The sequence below is a fragment of the Stegastes partitus genome, unplaced genomic scaffold (assembly GCF_000690725.1).
Source record: "Stegastes partitus isolate 25-593 unplaced genomic scaffold, Stegastes_partitus-1.0.2 Scaffold315, whole genome shotgun sequence".
NCBI lineage: Eukaryota > Metazoa > Chordata > Actinopteri > Pomacentridae > Stegastes > Stegastes partitus.
Genome location: NW_007578046.1, coordinates 492,263 through 510,173, shown reverse-complemented (window position 1 = coordinate 510,173; position 17,911 = coordinate 492,263). Strand labels below are relative to the sequence as shown.

The 17,911-nt window shown below is 44.4% G+C and overlaps 1 protein-coding gene across 1 annotated transcript in view; it reads right to left on the bottom strand.

Annotated features, from left to right (window-relative positions):
* LOC103358513 (insulin-like growth factor 1 receptor) overlaps positions 1 to 17,911 on the bottom strand; it is a 75,321-nt gene that overhangs the window by 17,554 nt on the left and 39,856 nt on the right. The window contains exons 3-10 of the mRNA XM_008283512.1: positions 5,388 to 5,688; positions 4,254 to 4,390; positions 3,492 to 3,636; positions 2,494 to 2,702; positions 2,269 to 2,395; positions 1,461 to 1,696; positions 1,202 to 1,369; positions 494 to 701 (exon numbers count right to left, since the gene is read on the bottom strand). Coding sequence (XP_008281734.1) covers positions 494 to 701; positions 1,202 to 1,369; positions 1,461 to 1,696; positions 2,269 to 2,395; positions 2,494 to 2,702; positions 3,492 to 3,636; positions 4,254 to 4,390; positions 5,388 to 5,688 — 1,531 coding nt within the window. The remainder of the gene's footprint in view (positions 1 to 493; positions 702 to 1,201; positions 1,370 to 1,460; positions 1,697 to 2,268; positions 2,396 to 2,493; positions 2,703 to 3,491; positions 3,637 to 4,253; positions 4,391 to 5,387; positions 5,689 to 17,911) is intronic.

Below are 17,911 nucleotides of genomic sequence, written 5' to 3'. Positions count from 1 at the left end.
CAACACAGATGTCAGTCCCTATTGTGGGGAACAAAAGCCTAAGCAGCTAGTGTGCAGCCAAACTAGGCCCTTCAGACTCCTTAATCACATCTCTCTCCTGGGTTTGTTTGTGTTGCCTAAATTGCTGCCTGTTAGGTCCTAACATCCCCTGTGCCACCGTTGCCAAGGCAACAAAAAGCCACAAGAGCGCTAAGAAGGCTTTGGATCCTACTCAGCATGTCTCCTCATCTGCTCCACCCGACAAAAGGGCCGAGCCCAGCGGGCCAGCTCAGCCCCCGTCCGGTCCATCTACGCCCCTATGTTCGGATCCTGTCAGCTCCACAGAGGAGCCGCTACGCCCGGGCCAACCCCTCACTCCTAATTTCCAACCATCAAGGCAAACAAGTCTAGCTTCTCTGATGGCCATCTCCACATGAGAGGAGGCAGAGCCGGTAAACAGTTTAAGGAGATCAGCGTCAGGCAGATGTTACACCTCTGCTCTGTTTTGGCATACCTTGGCAGAAAGATGGCGTTGTGGAGGAAGTTCTCAAAAACTTTCAAGAAGACGCGGTCATCCTTCTCCCGGTCCTTCTCCTCCGGCGTTTTCTGGCAAGCGCAGCACGGACCTTTCTCCGCCCCCGCCAGGTCTGACTTGGTGGGCTTGGTGTTGTCTTCCATGTCCGTGAGTCCCGTTGCTGGGATCCGGATCGGGATCTTCAGCTCTGATTTATCAAACCGAAAAAGAATGACAACGGTGTTGAATGAAGAGCAGCCCTTGAACTTAAATACATTTTGGGAAATATACTTATCTGAAAGCAAGATGAGAAGCTGGTTAGCTTAGCCGAGCCACACACAAAGACTAGAAACAGGTGGAAAACCCAATTCTGTCCAACGGCAACACTTCTGAAGTTAACATGTCAAGACACTCAACACCTTGTTTGTGAGCGCAGGTAAATTTAGTTACCCTCATATAGAATAAGATCCCTTTGTTTCCAGCCTTTATGCTAAGCTAAGCTAACCAGCTGTTGCCTCTGTTTTTAATGTACAGACATGATAACAAGTGGTTACAATGTTTTCACCTCAATGTCAGCAAGAATGCAAATAAGCACATTTCCCAAAATAACAAACGATTTCTTTAAATGACGGAGGACGGGCTCGTGGGTAGAAGAGTTCAGACAATAAAAAGAGATGTTTATTGTTCTGTGGAGTGAGTAATGCAGACCTTTGGAGCAGTAGTTATGTTGGTAGAGCTCCCTGTCCTCCGGCTGCTGCTGCCAGCGGACCAGGTAGTAAGTCAGGTTGCCGTTGGGAAACGCCGGCGGCGACCACTTCACCACCAGCTTGGTTGAGGAGTTGGCAAACGCGCGGGCATCTTTAGGCATAGACGGCACTGTGAGAATGTCAGGACATGTTACCATTTTTTTACTGAACAGCAGCAACGATTACAGCATCGGTGCCATCGAGCTGGTGATCAGACTTACATGATGGACGTGTGCGAATGTAAAGAATATCACTCTTTGCCCCAGTTATGTGTTTGTCCTCCACCTGCAGGGTAATAGCCTTCACAAAAATAGCATACTGAGTCCAGGGCTTCAGATGTTGGAGACTGACTCTTGGATCAGCGTTTTTATCTTGAGGAAGATCCACATCCACCATGTGCCAGCTGTTTGAGCCGCAGCCATCCTGCCCATCAAACTCAGTGATGTTCTGGAAAGGACTGGAAAAGACACATATCATTGCCATCAAGTATTTCACTGAAAAACAGACAAAAAAAATGATATCTACTCATATCCAGACTGACTGCTGGCATAAAAGTAAAGCACATTCTAGGTTGTATGGTATTCTATTTATTGCTGCACATTTTAAATTGATTTACGATTATTCTTCCAAAGCATATACAGTTTGATTTGCCATTCGTTTGACCAGTTCAGTAGGAAAATCTTACAGGTAATCAAACCAAGATCTCGAGACATGAGTGCTGTGAGGATGTTCTAAATTAGGTTGTTTTGCATTAGGAAAACGTTTCCATTGGTCATCTGGATTCAGAGTAGCTTAAAAGGCACAAACTCAAAAGCTAAAACACTATCTTTGGAAAATGTGAGCAGAAGTAGACAAAGATAGCAATTTGAGAAAAAATTCCAGGTATGATTGTTTAGTGTTTTCAAGAAATAATTGTGCTTTGAGGTCTGAATTTCAGTTAAAATGCTGAAAATAGAAAACATTTGCATGAAAATAAAACTTTTCATCCATCTGTCCGGAGTTCAAGTTGTTTATCTCCTGAGTACTCACGACTCCTTGTAGTAGACTATGAAGCTGATAAGGTGTCCGTAGTCTGGCGGCTGGTAGCGTTCCCACGACATTCTGATTGTGTGACTCGATGTGACGTTAGATTTGAACTTCAAGATGTGACTTTCACCTGTCGTGACAAAGCAGGGTCCCCGGTGAAACGTGTTTTTCTTTTTAAAAAGATCAATCTGAAAACAAATCTGGTAAGCTTCAGAGACATATACTCACAGCTGGCTCTTTCACCGTTGTTACGGAAATCGCCCTCCTCTGGCTTCACAGCTATACCCGTCTTATCCCACATCGTGTGGATCTCAGACATGCAGAGTTTGGGGTTTCGGCGGAAGAAGAGACGTCCGGCCCGAATGGTCAGGTTGTGCTGGCTCCAGTCCCACAAGTACTGCAGATGCTGGTTGTTGATGGCGGAGAACGAATACATGCTGATAGCAGAAGAAGATTAAAAAGATGGTTACAAACATTTTATATACTTCTTTTTCTGTAGGGTGTAAACATGAAGTTGACAGAAATGTGGTTAAAAAAAGCTTTTTTTTTTGCCACCTGGTGGCAGTGCTCAGCACTAAAGGAGGTGGGCTCAGGTTTGTGTGTGTGTGTCTGACAGCGAGCCTGCATTTGCACAGAGGAGGACATGAAACAGAAACAGTGTCAACGCCAACACTCTCAGCTCCAGCAGCCCAAGTAACACAGCAGAACACCTCCAGAGTAAAGGGAATGCCTGCCATCCCCAACAGCATTCCTCTGAGTGAAACCTAACCCTGGGAGAAACGATAACAAGAAGGGCGACAGACTTTCCCATGACCCCTTTGGCCATCATCAAAAAAACTTTCCCTCGTATCTCAGACTGCAGCTGATATCACAGCGAGGACACTAATGGACCTGAGACTTTCCATTCAGCATTGTAGCCACAGTCACTTATCTGCTCTGCGTGCATGACTCTGTGCATCATCTGTAAAAGGATACCACAATATCTGGAATCCGTGTCACAAGACCTGAGGGTTATATTTAGATTTATCAGTTTATATTAATGTACACGTCCAGGGCCGACACTCTGCAAGAAGTCACTTTGACATTTGTGTATCTTTAAACAATACCATCGTTGCTAGGCTGCAGTTTGCTCATGTCCTCTAAATCCCTGTCACTACAACATGCATGCACATGTTCAGAGGCAAAAAAAAAAAAAAGTGCAGACAAACAGCACAGACGAGCCATACTTGTCGATGAGTTCCTGCCCATTGATGTAACGCAGGCTCTTGAGGAAGGACAGCGAGCCAAGTGCGTGGGAGTGTCGAATCTTCACATAGCCCGTCACTGTCTGGATCAATCCCATGAAGCTCTCCAGCTCAGGAGCTATATTATCTGGGGACAGGAGGGGGGGGGGAACACACACACACAGATATACAAAAAAGCCTATGAAACACTTAAAAAAAAAAGGACCTCCACTGCTACCATGATACCCCATCTAGCTCTTAATGCAAATACCCCAATGAGCACTCAACTGTATAAGCTTTATCATATGTGGAGATTAGCTTGTGAGCCACCCTGTCAACTGAGCAAATAAACAGCATTATAGCATAATGTGATAATTGGGTTAGAGTGCAGGAAGCAGATGTAATGTTGATTTTGTAGGCCACACTGTGTATCCCACCAGCTTAGACCACCGGGTTCTTCTGCTCTCACTATCTGTCTGATCATAATAATAACAGGACGGACAAGTGCAACACACTGTAATAAAGTTACTGTATTCAGTAAAGGATTAACATAGAGTATTGTATTGCAGATTGTAGCCAAGTAAAATATGCTGTTGGCTCGTGTAAGTCAGTCTGAGAGCTACTAGCGTATATAATCAGCTTAGTTGCAGCTGATAGTCCACCAAAAAAATTCCTGGAATGTATTGTAGAATAGTCCGCTAAGTTATACTGAAAAATGTACAGTGTATGCGATGTTAAGAGCAACGTCCTTCTAGCTGCACTCACTTCCACGGCGAATGTTGATGTCCAGATTGCCTTCGATGACAGTGCAGTCCTTGAGGGACTGAGCGGCATCCACAGAGTCGATGACAGGGGACGTGCAGAATTTATCACAAAGGCCGTTGCAAGCGCTGCATAGCATGCTGTAGACAGGGGAACGGGTGAACAGAAAAAAAAGAGAGACGTGAACAAAACAAAAAGCAAAAAACTGTCAAACGGCAAACTTGTATGTGAAATTTTCTACCTCGCCCTGAAATAATTTGTCCACTCCCTAACTCCCAAACATTCCAGAAGATCCATGCAAATAAATTCAGTGCACGATAAAAGGTCACCTCTCACACAGAGGGTTTAATCTTTTATGGGGCCCTCAACTGAACTCGGTTTCGTGAGAGAGTGACTCACTGTGTTGACCTCAGAGACAAAACAGCAGCGCTATGGCCAGAAAAATATCTTGCAGCAGAGAGTCTGCATGGAAACTTCAGGGATTGACAAGACAAATCAGAGAGGGAAACAATGAACAAACAAAACAAACGTTTCCTTATCCCAGGTCAGTTTAAAACAAAGGAAATGTCAAGGGGAGGAAGCGTTAAGACACTTCAGCCGAGTCTTTTCTTCAACCTTTGAGTGTTCGTCTGTAAAACCTACCGGCGGCGAAAACAAGGCACTCAGTTGAGAACGTTTCACTCTTTCTAAATAGTCTAAACTTGAACCATTAACAGCCCAGCACCCTCGGATGCTCCGGCACTTCCAGTTATGAGAACTTCTTTAAGAAAGGAGCATTTTAAAGGGCCGGGTCAGGTGTTCAGGATACTTCATGCAAATGAAATGCTCAAGTGCACAGTGAATACAAACTGCTTTAGGGAATGTGAAGACAAAAAAATGAACACACTTTTTCTTTTTCTTTACAGAAATCTAGCCAGAAAATGAAACCCTGCAAAATCAAGTTTGTGATGCCTTAGAAATTCAAATACACAACATTAAAGAAGAACAGTTAAGCATTGAGAAACCTGAGAAATAATGTCAAATGCAATTTAGGTACAAATGCTAATTAGCTCCTCCTAATGTTTTGTACATTCAATGTGTCAACTGTCATTGCATTTCCAAATAATCACAACCTAAACCAGGAGGGTGCGTCTTTACCGATTCGTCTCGTTGCGTGTGAAGCCGGAGGGACAGTCGGGCATGCATTCTCCGCCGTGGATGACGAAGTGAGTGTCGCTGGGCAGGTGCACTTGCGAACACAGGTCCATGGTGATGCAGCGCCAGCCTTCAAACTTGTAGGTGTCCGGGGGACAGTCCGGCACGCAGCGGCCCTCGTGGTAGTAGTGGAGGCAGGCGGAGCAGGCCATGTCGCTGTGGGGTTCGGTGCAGCCACCGAGGCACTGGCTGTGGCAGCACTCTCCCTTGTCTGTGCAGGCGAGCTTGCAGTGTGATGGGCATACTGGTGGAGACAGAGAAACACGGGGGAAGAGATCAGTTTTGGGTGGGTGTAAGCAGTCTGACACATTTCCTACAAAAATCAAGGGTGATAAAGAACAGATTTAAGAGTCAAGAGACATCCAGCATACCTTCAGAACTTGCTAAATAGGAAAAACGAGGCAAGAATTATGAAGTTGCATGTTTTTGTTATCTACTTAGCAAATAAATATTTCCAGGAGTCGGTGTGCATTCTTTACACTCCCTGGCAGCTTTACAACCTAATGCAATCCAGTGCAACATATTCTTAAATCTTACAATATTCAGATTTTTTGCCTGAAGTTGTTAATTTAACTGTTTATCACTGAGGTCTCTGTTGCACTGGACTGCATTAGACTGTTTTCTGATTTGTCCACCCCAGTTACAAACAGAACCGGGAAGAATATTAGAAACACACTTCACTGCATCATACAGCATATGCTGTAGTTAAATAAATACCTCTTTGAGTGCGTTCGCATTTATGCCTTCGTACCAGATGTGTTGTATTGGATTGCAATAAATTTTACAGCTTTGCTTAATACACTTGCTTACCACTTTATTAAATCTGGAAATTTGCATGTACAGGGGGATTTTCTGTTATCAGCACAATATTAGTCTGTGAAGACAGACAGATGCTTTTCTTTTTTTTTTTACAATCTTTGATTTTGTTTTGCATGACTGGGCTCTGGATATAACAAGAGAAGAGGTGTCAGACTTTAGGACTAGTGAGCTACAAAACTGTTATCAGCAAGCACAGTCGCAGTCTTGGAGAGAACTACCACAGAGGAAAGGGAGTGTCGCCACTGTCAGAAATCAAAGGCGAGCTTTTTGGTAAAGCAGCAGACCTCCCTTCAGTTCAATGATTAATTTGAACAAACCCGCTGTTCTCTGAAACACATAGCGCCGCATGTATGCCCATTCTTTTCCCATGAACCAAATCGTCAACTAAAGTGCTGTTGAAAAGTCTGTTAAAAATATATTAAATCATCTTTTCAATCACAGTTCAGACAAAAACAATGTCTTCCTTTTTTGAAAATATTCTGCTACAATGAAAGAAAAGACAACTGCGGCTTGAATCAAACTCCTACTCCCACTTATCACTACAGCTTTCAAGAGAGAGAAACTGTACATCCTCGCAGGCTCGGAGAAAAAAAAAAATCACAGAAAATGATTGTGTGTTTCATATTAAGCTTGAGCAACATGAATAATAGAAGCTCCTCACTGTTTACTGTGCATCACCAAAACACATAGCAATATGTTATCAATAACACATAGTTAGTTTTCCCATGGCTTAGGGCAGACAGACAGTACATTTCGCAGATTGTACATCCTGACGGTTCATCAGGTTTATCTTGCAACATGACCATTAGTGTATCAGCTTTCATTATTCGAGAGTAAGTCTTTCCATACCAGGGATTAGATCAGCGCTTTGTTTGTAGTCTTCCTAACTACTGGGGTTAATTCCATCTCTCTTACTCTTAAATTAACAGTGACGCAGATAAAACTGGTAAAAAGAGAGGCGTCTGTTTTTAATGTTCAAAAACATTTTTACTGTAGCCTATTTACAGAGAAGCTCTTCAAGAAAAACAGATGTAAAAGGGAAGAAAGCAGACGTTTCCCACTGCTAGCTAATCTTGAGACACTGCAGGCAGGGGTGTCCTAGTTTCAGATGAGTCCACTCCATAGAAAAAGCACCTGGTGTGTGCGTGTGCATGTGTGTGTGTGTGTGTGTGTGTGTGTGTGTGTGGACCTATATGAATGATTGTGAAAGGCCTCGTAACAAGGGATTTTTCTGCTAATGATTGTTGTTTGAAGAGTCTCTGTCCAAATAAAGAGCTGCTCTGGGGGAGGAGAAAAAAAAATGAATGAAGAGTTTGGATTTCTTTGGGGAAAATTTGTAACAGATCATAAATCTATCTCTTTTTTTTTTTCCTTTCTCAAATCTGCCATATCTGCATCGTAGAAATTGTGCAAACAGCAAAGCCCTGGCTGGCCTCCAAATCCTTGTGTTGTTTATATTTTGGGGGCCTTAAGTGTTTACTATTTATTGTTATGCTCTTTGTTATTGCTGCAAGACAAATTTCCCCACATGGGCAATAAAACTGAACTGAACTACACTGAACCGAACTGAAATAAGAGGCACAGCACTCCTGGTTCCTTAGCAACCGCCTCCTGGTGCAAAGCCAGAGCTGAAAGGAAATGTGCACACTCACACACACACACACACATACACACAAAAATACAGACAAACACATTTTACCAATCTCTTTCATGTATGTTATAATTTGCAAGATACTATTATTGGAGAGCACAGGATGCAGAATGAGTGCGCATGTGTGCGTAACATGTGTGCACATGCATGTCGGTATGTGGATATTCATGTGTGCCAGAGACAAAGAGGAAAAGGTACTGCGCTTGTTGATGTGCTTTTAAATTAAGTGCAGGTTTCGGAGCATTTTGTGTCATTTTGTTTTTGTTCGATTTGTAAATCAGTCAAGAAAAAGAAGCAGGCTCCTGAGCTGATCTCGTGATGAATATTTCGTCTTGCTTTACGGAACATCTGTGTAGGTTAAGAACATGACGGTGCCCTACGGCAATGCAGAGCAAACACACACTCCCACAGTGCCAACTCCAGTTTCGCTTCATATGGAAAGGATACCGATCACTCCCACTTCTGACAGTTTCTCAAATACTTGCCATTCTTTCTCGCGTTTGGTCAAATATGATATTGAAGAAAAGGATTCTATGACAAAAGAAAATACAAGGCATGCCTCTCATTCAGCAGACCTGGCACAATATGCTGCTGTGCTTCATGAATTTACTATAGTGATAAGACATACCTTGAAATCACACCACAGTTATTGTCTGTAAGGAAATTTCCAGGTCGACACAAATAAGTCAGGTATTTAGCTTTATGGCCTTTCCTGTGCTATGTTTAGCTTCTCACTACGCACATGTTCTGTCACACCAGGAGTTGAGTGGCTCTTTGGTACTTCACAAATAGTGTATCTAACTATCCTGGATCTGGTCCAATACAAATAGCAAAGATCTTTTTTAAAACGACAGCATCAAATGCCAACACACACAGGTTCTCACATAACAGCTGTGATTTGATTGGAAATATGATGCTGACATTAGTGTGTTTAAAGCAGGCAGATTAGTGTTGCACATTTGCAGCGTGAGGAGAGAAAAAAAAAAAAAAGAAGAAGAAGAGAGAAACATAAGTGAGGCTTCATTTTCTTGGAATCCTACCAAAAGGGGGCAGCCAAGCCAAACTCTAATGAGCGTTATTGGAGGAGGTCCGCTCCTTCCGCATCATTTTAACAGATTCCTCAATGAAGAAAAATTCCAAACATGCATACCTTCCGCCAGAGGAAAAGCGGAGGGAGGGGGAGTCGCTGCCTTAAATCCATATAAGTCGACCCGGTTTCACTGCGTGACCAAACAACCCGTGGTATCAAGGATACAATCCCCTATTTATAGATGCTCCTAATGCAGCCCTATTTCCACGCTGCTGCTCTCCACACATAGCTATGCGGGGCATTGTAGGTTTCCACTACTTCAAAGGAGAGGGACTACCTAACAAGGGGCTCCTCACAAGACAAGCCATCATCTGCGTAGTCCCCTGAGTGGATGCTTAATATGAACAGGAATAAATCAGAAGCATCAGCAGTTTGAGATTCGACCCTGTTACGTACATACTCTGCTACATTAAGCAACTGTTGTGAGACTCACAAAAACTTAGACAATCTGAGGCTGCAGAGTCAAAGAAGTCAAACTGCTGAGAGTGGGGGTAAGGAGGTTTATAATGCTGCTCCTCTCATACAGTAGTTACACAACCCCCCCCCCTCCTCCTCCTCCTCCTCCTCCCTCCTGCTCTTTTGAGCAAACACAGTCAGGTCAGACACCATAGCCAACCACCAGCCTGCACCCGCTGTTCACCAGAGCACTGCGACACGAGGAGTGGCCAGGTCCATTTCATCAATAGTAAACGAGACAACGGTCAGCACAGAGGAGTCGCCTTCTTGGCGGCTGGTGCATCCCTACAGCCGGCGTTAAATACAGCAGCGAGGGGGGTGTGGAAGCATCGCTAATAGGCCGAGGGACAGACAAGTTCTGCGCATTGTTTGTTTTTTGTTCTAAAGGTATCCGTCCAGTCGCCGGACTATGTGAAGAATCTGCAGAATGTTCCAGGCCACAGGATTCAAAGGGGGGAGAATGTTAATCCCCAATAACAACTTCAGGAACTGCTACAGGAACATGAGAGGAGGTTATTTTTTGCTACAAACATGATCATAGAGGAGGAAAGTGAGATAAGTAAAGGGGCTGAGAACTGGATATATAACATGCAGGGACACAAGTGCAAAATGACAGGAGCCCAAAACAGATTTATGCAAAATTTATCCTCCTGCCAGGTTGCATGTTGCACTTCTTCAGGAGGGGGTTCAGGGTCATATGACCCACAGCCCCTCAATCATGCCTCAGCCCTCCCCTCACCCCACAGTCTGTATCGACAAAAAAAGCAGCTTCCATCTGATAACGAGATGGCTGGATTTCAACACTGTCTGCTTTCAGAAGGGTGTGTGTGTCTGTGTGTATGGGTGTGTGGATGGAGGATGGGTTCAAAGTTGGATTCCCAAACAACTGCATTACTTTATAGAATAAAAAAAAAAAACGCCGGTGCTTGGGAGGAAGAGCGTTGCAGTGCAGCAGTGCTCCTCATCTGAATGCGAGTCATGTCCTGTTTGCTAGAGAGCATGCTGTGTAAGTAGACTACTACAGTGTTTACATTGGGAGGCTGGTGACACGTTTACTGCCAGCAGGCCACTGCCGCCTCTGAAGATGAAGTGTGGTGTGAAAATATAAGAAATGTGGTAAAATGATATATTTCTCAATCATAATCATCACCAATCTCAGGTGTCAGCCACAGTGAAACATAAAAATGATCTAACGAAAGATTAAATCTTTCATTCCTCATAACACATCAAAGTGCAGTATGTTTTCCCTGTGTCATCGAAGATAAGTAGGAAGCGTGACAGACAGTTGGGAAATCATTCATTATTCACAGTGGGGCTCTGGGGAGGGTGGGGTGTCGGAGAAGAGGAGGGTGGGGGTTAAACTGGTAGCTATCGGCTGGACCAATAGCAGACAGGCAGGGGAGGTTCCAGTCCTGATGATTGACATGTTATTGAGTCTGGAGCAGAGATGGTAAACAAGTCCTCTCTTGAGCAGGCTTTGGGAGGGGGAGTCGTAACCATAGTGATTAAGCATGACTTTTCCACAGATTCAGAGAAACCATAAGTTGAGGAAAAACCTGAACAGACGTAGCTCACTTAACGGGAAGCCTTGGCGCAATTATTCCTGTAAACGGAGCTGACCCTTTCAGTGGAACTTCACCTAAATAACAAAACCTGACTCAGTCATTTAGAATCTGGGATGCAATTCAGATAAAGGTATTAAACAGAAAACAGGCAACATGCAAACTTAGAGTGATTTGAAAAACATATTGGTTAAACATGAGCCTGTATTTAAAATAAAATAGTGTATTTTTAAATATCGCACATATATAAAGAGGATATAACAGCACATAGATGCTATGACTAATAATATGATGGAGGTTACTGTGGAAGCTGCACATTAAGTGTCAATCACACCGCCTATCCTTGCTCCACAATATAAATGGGGCCATAGCTCCATTAGGACATAATTAAATTTATCTCTACATCACCTCCATTTACCAAAGTATTCACTCTGCTGCAAACTACAATAATCCACTGCACTGTGGGGATGCAAAGCCTCCCACTCTGTTCACAGTCAAAGCTGTTGAGCTCAGGTTACCAGATCTGAGAGCAGACAGTAAGGTAGCTCAACAGAAGTACAGTAGCAGACAGCAGGCCTATCATGGGCTGCTGCAGCCTGGATTGCAGGCTGACCCCCCCAGCTCCCTGAGCTCCATCAGGCCACATCCTCATCCGGCAACCCGATCCTCCCTCGGAGCCCCAGTGGATCACTCCAGACACTTGTTTAAACCACATCAGCCCAGGCGGCTAGAGAGAGGATGCTTCCTCCACTCTCAGCCAACGGCAAACCGCATCAGAGATTCCAGTGCTGTCTTACTGCTACAGCGATAGAGTCTCAAGTGTGGGGATGGACTGATCTAATCTAAAGTGCTGTTTTTCACCTTTTCAGACAGAGTGCGTCTGGCTGCATGTGTTCGGCAAGATCGACCGTTCTGCTGATCAGAGGGGGTTTTGTTTAGAAGGGAAAGGGAAACACTGAGCGGCATCACGATGTGATTTTCTCATGCAGACAGCTGGCTCAGATGAGCTTGGCTAAAGCTCTGTTCAGGCCTGCACACAAAGGTGTGTGTGAGCCCATTCCTCCCTGTCCCAGTGTTTCTGGGTCTCTTCCACTCCCATGCCCTCTAAAGAACAGCAATGTGTTTTTCACACAACTATGTGCTGGTCTGTGTGTTCAGGCATGCGTGGCATTTCCCCTCACTCGCGTTCAGTCACAACAACAACAACGCACGCACATACACACACACAGACACACACACACACACACACCTTCCTTCGGCCCTCAGGCCTTGGCTCGATCTGCAGCTGCTGCTGCTGTTGTTGTTGTTGCTTTGTTGTTGATTGATTGCACTCACTAAATGGACACAGGTATGAAGCGCCATTACATGTGTAACAACTTTGCGTTTTTATCACTGCAGAGGTAAAGGATGGCCTGAAAGCTATTACAGATGTGTTAAAACAGTGGAAAAAGTGAGTAAGAATATCCATTTTAGCTGACATTTCCCCAGCACAATGACGACTGCAATGTGCATAGACAGAGATAATAATGGGCACAATTAATTCCAACAAAGTATTAAGTATTAGCAGTCATGAGGCCATGTTATGGTTAATAAAATCTATAATATGATCGGTAGTGATGTGTCAGTATCAAACATTAAGGTATCTCAACACCCACTGACTCTTCATTTTACCTCAAGCCTGAGGCAATTAATGTACAGCTAAAAGCATTGGTCAGTTATTCAAGTAGATGTTTGACAAACAATTAATTGCCAACTATTCTCGTACTGATTTCTTGTCTTCGTCATTTTTCAAATCCTTTAAAAAAAAAAATCTGAATCCAAATGATGGTGTGTAGAAGTGATAGCTGGGGTCATACCCTGTAGCTGAGTGTGAACCCAAGCTGAACTTCTGAATCCCTGTGAGCCTGGCTTGTGGTAGGATACAAGTCCCAGAGTCCCAACTCATCCCCCCTGAAGTCTTATTTGTAGCATGAAGACAAGCCTCTGTGGAAAACTTCCTTATTAAATCAGGCAACTCTCCAACTTATCCTGAGGACTCACATAGCTGCTGTCATGATGTAGAGGGGGTGTAAAAAAAAAACAAAAAAACATGCCCACTGAAGCAATCATACAAATGAATGGCACAGCGTTATGTGTTGTTTTATCATCCGATGACGCATCACCTAATGCATATCTGATGCTGATGTGGTAGTTTGCAGTGACTGGCAGTGAAAGTGACTATCTAAATAAGCTGCTGAGGCAGACATCGGTATGGGAAAAAAGTAAGTTTGGGGAGAACTTAAGCAGTGTTTGTTTTTTTTTGTTTTTTTTCACAGATTCTGAGGTGTTTCCTCTCACTTAACGTGGCTTCTAAAAATACCTGACTTCCCAGATCTGCTTCATTAAATACAGCATGTTTCCTGGCAGTGCTACGCTGGCTGGCTATTTTGCTAGCAGGGTGACTGGTTGGGGTTAGTGAGAGCGTGTCAAGCCCCTCACATCCCTTCAGCCTCCTACACACTGCACTCTAATACCTCCTGTGAATGCAGAAGAGGCAACCATGAAAGACAATCGCTAAGAACTCAGGCTTGGCTACGAGTGGAACGTGCTGTCCGTCAAACACAGTTTTTTATTATGCAACGCTGCAGAAAAGCAAAACTGGTCACATAAAAATGAACAACTTACTGCTTCTCTTGGCTCTTGGTGCTGGATGTTTGCAGGCACAGTCTAAAACCTGGCTGTGTACTCAGACAGGCAGCAGCCCAGAGAGCCATATAGACCAATGTTGATTCTCAACATATTCAAACTGACTCGGCGGCACTTCAATAAACACCGTTTTTCCAAAACGCGACTCTTGAATTAAAGCACCGCTGAAATGTCGCAAGCAACAATGTGCAGTACTCTGTGCAACATTTTTACTCCGTACTCAAACTTAGCCTATCATCACCAGAGCACCAGAATAGTAGCGGTTCTGATGCCAAGGCCTATTTCTGTAAATGACCATCTACAACTTTGCGACGCACGGTGCCCAGACTTCATGCTGGCACGCCGTCCGGCATACATTCTCTCTGCTGGCATGACGTCTGGATTCAAAATGACACATCTTCATTTAACATCAACTTCAAGGAGGCCCTAATCCTGATTAAGCGCAGCAACATTTGCCTTGAGCTAAAAAGCTGACGGGGATAACTTTGTGTTCATTACGAGCATTCCTGCCGGGCTAGAATGGAGTGTTTCGCAAACACTGAGGAGGCCATTAGTCGATTACTGCGCTGATAGCCAGTGGGCAGTAAATTCTAAACTTTATATGAAATTACATAAATGACATTAAATAAAAACATTTTATATATGCGTGAAAATCGGCAGTAGGCGCGTGGTACCACATCTGGAGCTTACATTGCAGTCTCTGTGTGTTTGACTGCAGTTTCCTTGTCTTTCAAATGACAGTGGCTGGCTGTTGGCACGCACAGACAGACTGCGGTGAAATGCCGTTGCTCAGCCCATCTCTTCAGTGCATGTCTCTCTTTTCTTTGGGATGTACACCTCAGTGTTTGGCACCTCAGTGGCACACGTTCTGTCCAGTCTCATTAACCATTTCAACTACGCCACCTGGATTTAGAGGATATTTTACTCCCCTCGACTTTGAAGTTTTTTAAGGGTACACACGATACTTTTTGTGAAGCTGCATTTGATTAAAATTTTAAAAAAAAACACGGGGGCAAGCTGCAGGTTCCACCGGGCCAGTCATGTCCAGAGTTAACATCTGTTTCGACGAGATGCTGAGATTGTTCTCTCCAACTGGAGAGTCTGCAAGGAGACTTGAGGCTTTCAACTGTAATGCTCTGATTAGATACCGCAGTCCCTCGCGGAATCACAGGAGAAAAAAAAAACACCATTGTATTGATCCAATAACTATGAAAACACAAAGTTTCATTTCACAGCCTGTCAGGAGTTTGTCTTTTTCTTATAAATACGCAAAACCACATGCTTGCTTTTGTCTATTTGCTATCTGAACAAGGAGTTAAAAGCTTGCAGCCTGCAGGTACTTAATGGGCAGCGGAACAACACAGAAGAATAGAGGCACTTACTGCTGACATGGACACTGATAAGGCCAAAGAGGACCAATGACGGGAAATGTTTGGCAGTGTTCAACAATGAGCTGTTTTCATTTGATCCCGTCACATCAAAGAGAACGCCGAAATACCAAAAGCAAAGGCTGCGATACCTTAAACATGAACATAATGTCAACCGTATCCATGTGCTGTAAATGTAAAGACAACATTTACACAAAAAAAAGTCAGTACAGCGCAGCGGACAATGAACTCCCAACTTATTCTCATCAGTGTTTCTGTAACTAAAGCAAACTATAGCAGGTATGTCAGTTGCACAAAGTCTCGCAGTGGAGCGTGAAAAAAAGAAAGCGTCACTGTTTACAAGTCTCTCGACAAACTAGAGGTTATATCACCTTCATCGAGTTTCACTCTCAGACTCAGTGTAGACACAGCTCCTCTTTTTGACCCAAGTTTCGGTGTTAATCAAATTTTACCGTGACGCAGGTCCCCCGCTCACTTCTGGCCTCAAACACAAACACTACCGTGATTCAGAGAGTGTGGAAACCATATAAGTATATAAGTGACAAACTGCAGTCCCCTATCTAATCTCGACCGTATCTGGGTTAAGGATAGGGTTTCAGTGGCAAATCAACAGTAGTATCGACTAAAAACCGAGCTCAAGAGCTGTACATGCCATACATAGACTTGGCTTGCGGGGTTTGGCTATGGAGGCTGAGGACGGGTCGGTCAGTCAAAGGTCAGAGGCTAGAGGCCAGAGATGGGGCAGAGAACGGATAAAGCGGTGCCTGGCCTCACTGTACTGACAGCAGAGCAGGACAGCCGATGTGGATGGAGCAGGACAGCTGACGGGCCTTAAACAGTCCCCAGCCCACACTTCCTATTGGCTGCCGGTGACATCATGGTTCTATCCCCATTTTTCACCTCCTCTTTTCACGGTGGGCGGAGAGTTCAGTTCTTCCTCCTCCTCTTCTCTCTCTCTCTCTCTCCCTCTCTCTTCCCATCACACACACAAATACATTCAGCTTCATTTGCCCCTTTTAGGGACCTCAGCAGCTTCAGGAGGAGGGAAGAGAGAGGAAGGGAAGGAGCAAGAAAACCAGAGGAGGATAAAAGAACTATTAAAGCATGTAGAGTGCGGAGGCTTGGCTAATCCTATCTATTTATCTAGATAGCAGCGGTGTGTGTTTTTGCTCTTCCATTTGTGTGGAAGCACCGTGCTCCTCGTGTGACACTCACAGGAAGTGGCATGAACACAAGGGCTGTAGAGCGAACTCTTCAAAGTCCCCCCTCCTCTGCCACATCACACTTAGTTATCATTAACATCCACCATGTGCTCCCTGATGGGTCAGTGTGTGGTCTGTTAGCATGAAGCAGAATGTGACACACACACAAATATGAACACACACGGGAAATATGCCACGGTAGTGTGTGTGTTGTTTTTTTTTTTTTTTTCAAGCTTTGAGACTCGAGCAAGCGTTTCTTAATTAACACAAGCGAAGCGGTTGTCATGCTTATGTTATTGTAAAAGTCAAGGTTTGACACTTTCACGAGAAGACGGTACCAGCTGGGCCTCGCTGAAATCCATCTCCAGTGATGAAACAAAAGGATTCTCAGCGCAAAAGAGAAAGAGGGAGAGAAACAAAGAGAAACGAGCGCCTATGAAGAGGCATATTGAGAAATAATTGCCTAATGTAAAAAAGATGTGCTGGAAGAAGAAGACCATCTATTTATCCAGTGTATTAGAACAGACTTGTAGCAGAAGGATGTGGTTTTTTTTTGAAGAGGATCTAATTCACAGGGATCTACCGCCGTGCCAGACAGGTGTTTCATGTCTGGGGCAAAGGATTGAGGGAAGGTGACAAAAGTGTTGCGACAATCACATGCGACGTACACTCCAGGATCACATCCCTCCACAAGAGGTTAGCTCTTAAAGTAAGGAGGAGTGAGTGTGCGTAAGACAGCACTGCAAGAGGAATCGAGGAGGCTGCAGTAGTTGGGAAGCACAGTGTCGGGAGGTTTGATGGGTGTAATGGGCAGATGGAGAAGGATCGAGTGTGCAGACTCCACAAAGAGCGCATTTTACACCACCTTCAGCTCAGGCCAACAAGGCAGAAAAGAACAGTTGCTAAACCAGAACTTTCCCAACTATGAAGATAATCCAATAAGTTGCAGCCTCATCCGAAGAAAAACTCCACAGGTGTCAACACACACAGTACATTAGAGCATTCGAAACCCGACTCAGAGGGCAGAGAGGACAGATGCCAGTAGGGAGGCAGGGAAATGGGCACAGAGAACAAGCCTTCCTCCAACCACAGGAAGTGCTAAGCCCCCACCATGTCAAACATAAGACTTCCAGAAATGATTGAAACAAAATGCCCACGCTTTCTCCCCCAAACAAACAATGGCCTCCATTGTGAAATGCCGTGGCACATTCACAGTCAGGGGAGACATAAAGACACAGTTTAAAAACAGTGGGCCGGTTTCCCCCTCCTCATTTTCTCTCTTCTGCAGGCTTCAGACAACTCTCTCCTTCACTGGGGACATGGACGCGGAGCGCACGGCACTGTGGCCCACTTTGGCACCCCCTGCCCAGAAAAATATGCTTTTGTTTTCCTGTTGTTTCAGGCTTCACACAACTCAAGGGACCGAGGCTGCAGGAGTATTAGAGCACCAACAGGGGGCCTGAGCCGTGGGATAAAGGCACACTGCACTGCAGACATGTTGAACACATTCAATGAGAAGGTAAACACCAGTCTGGGGAACCTTCTTTTTTTTTTTTTTCTCCAACTTGTTATGACCTAAAATCCACGGTGCCTCGTAAATGGCTGAGATATGTG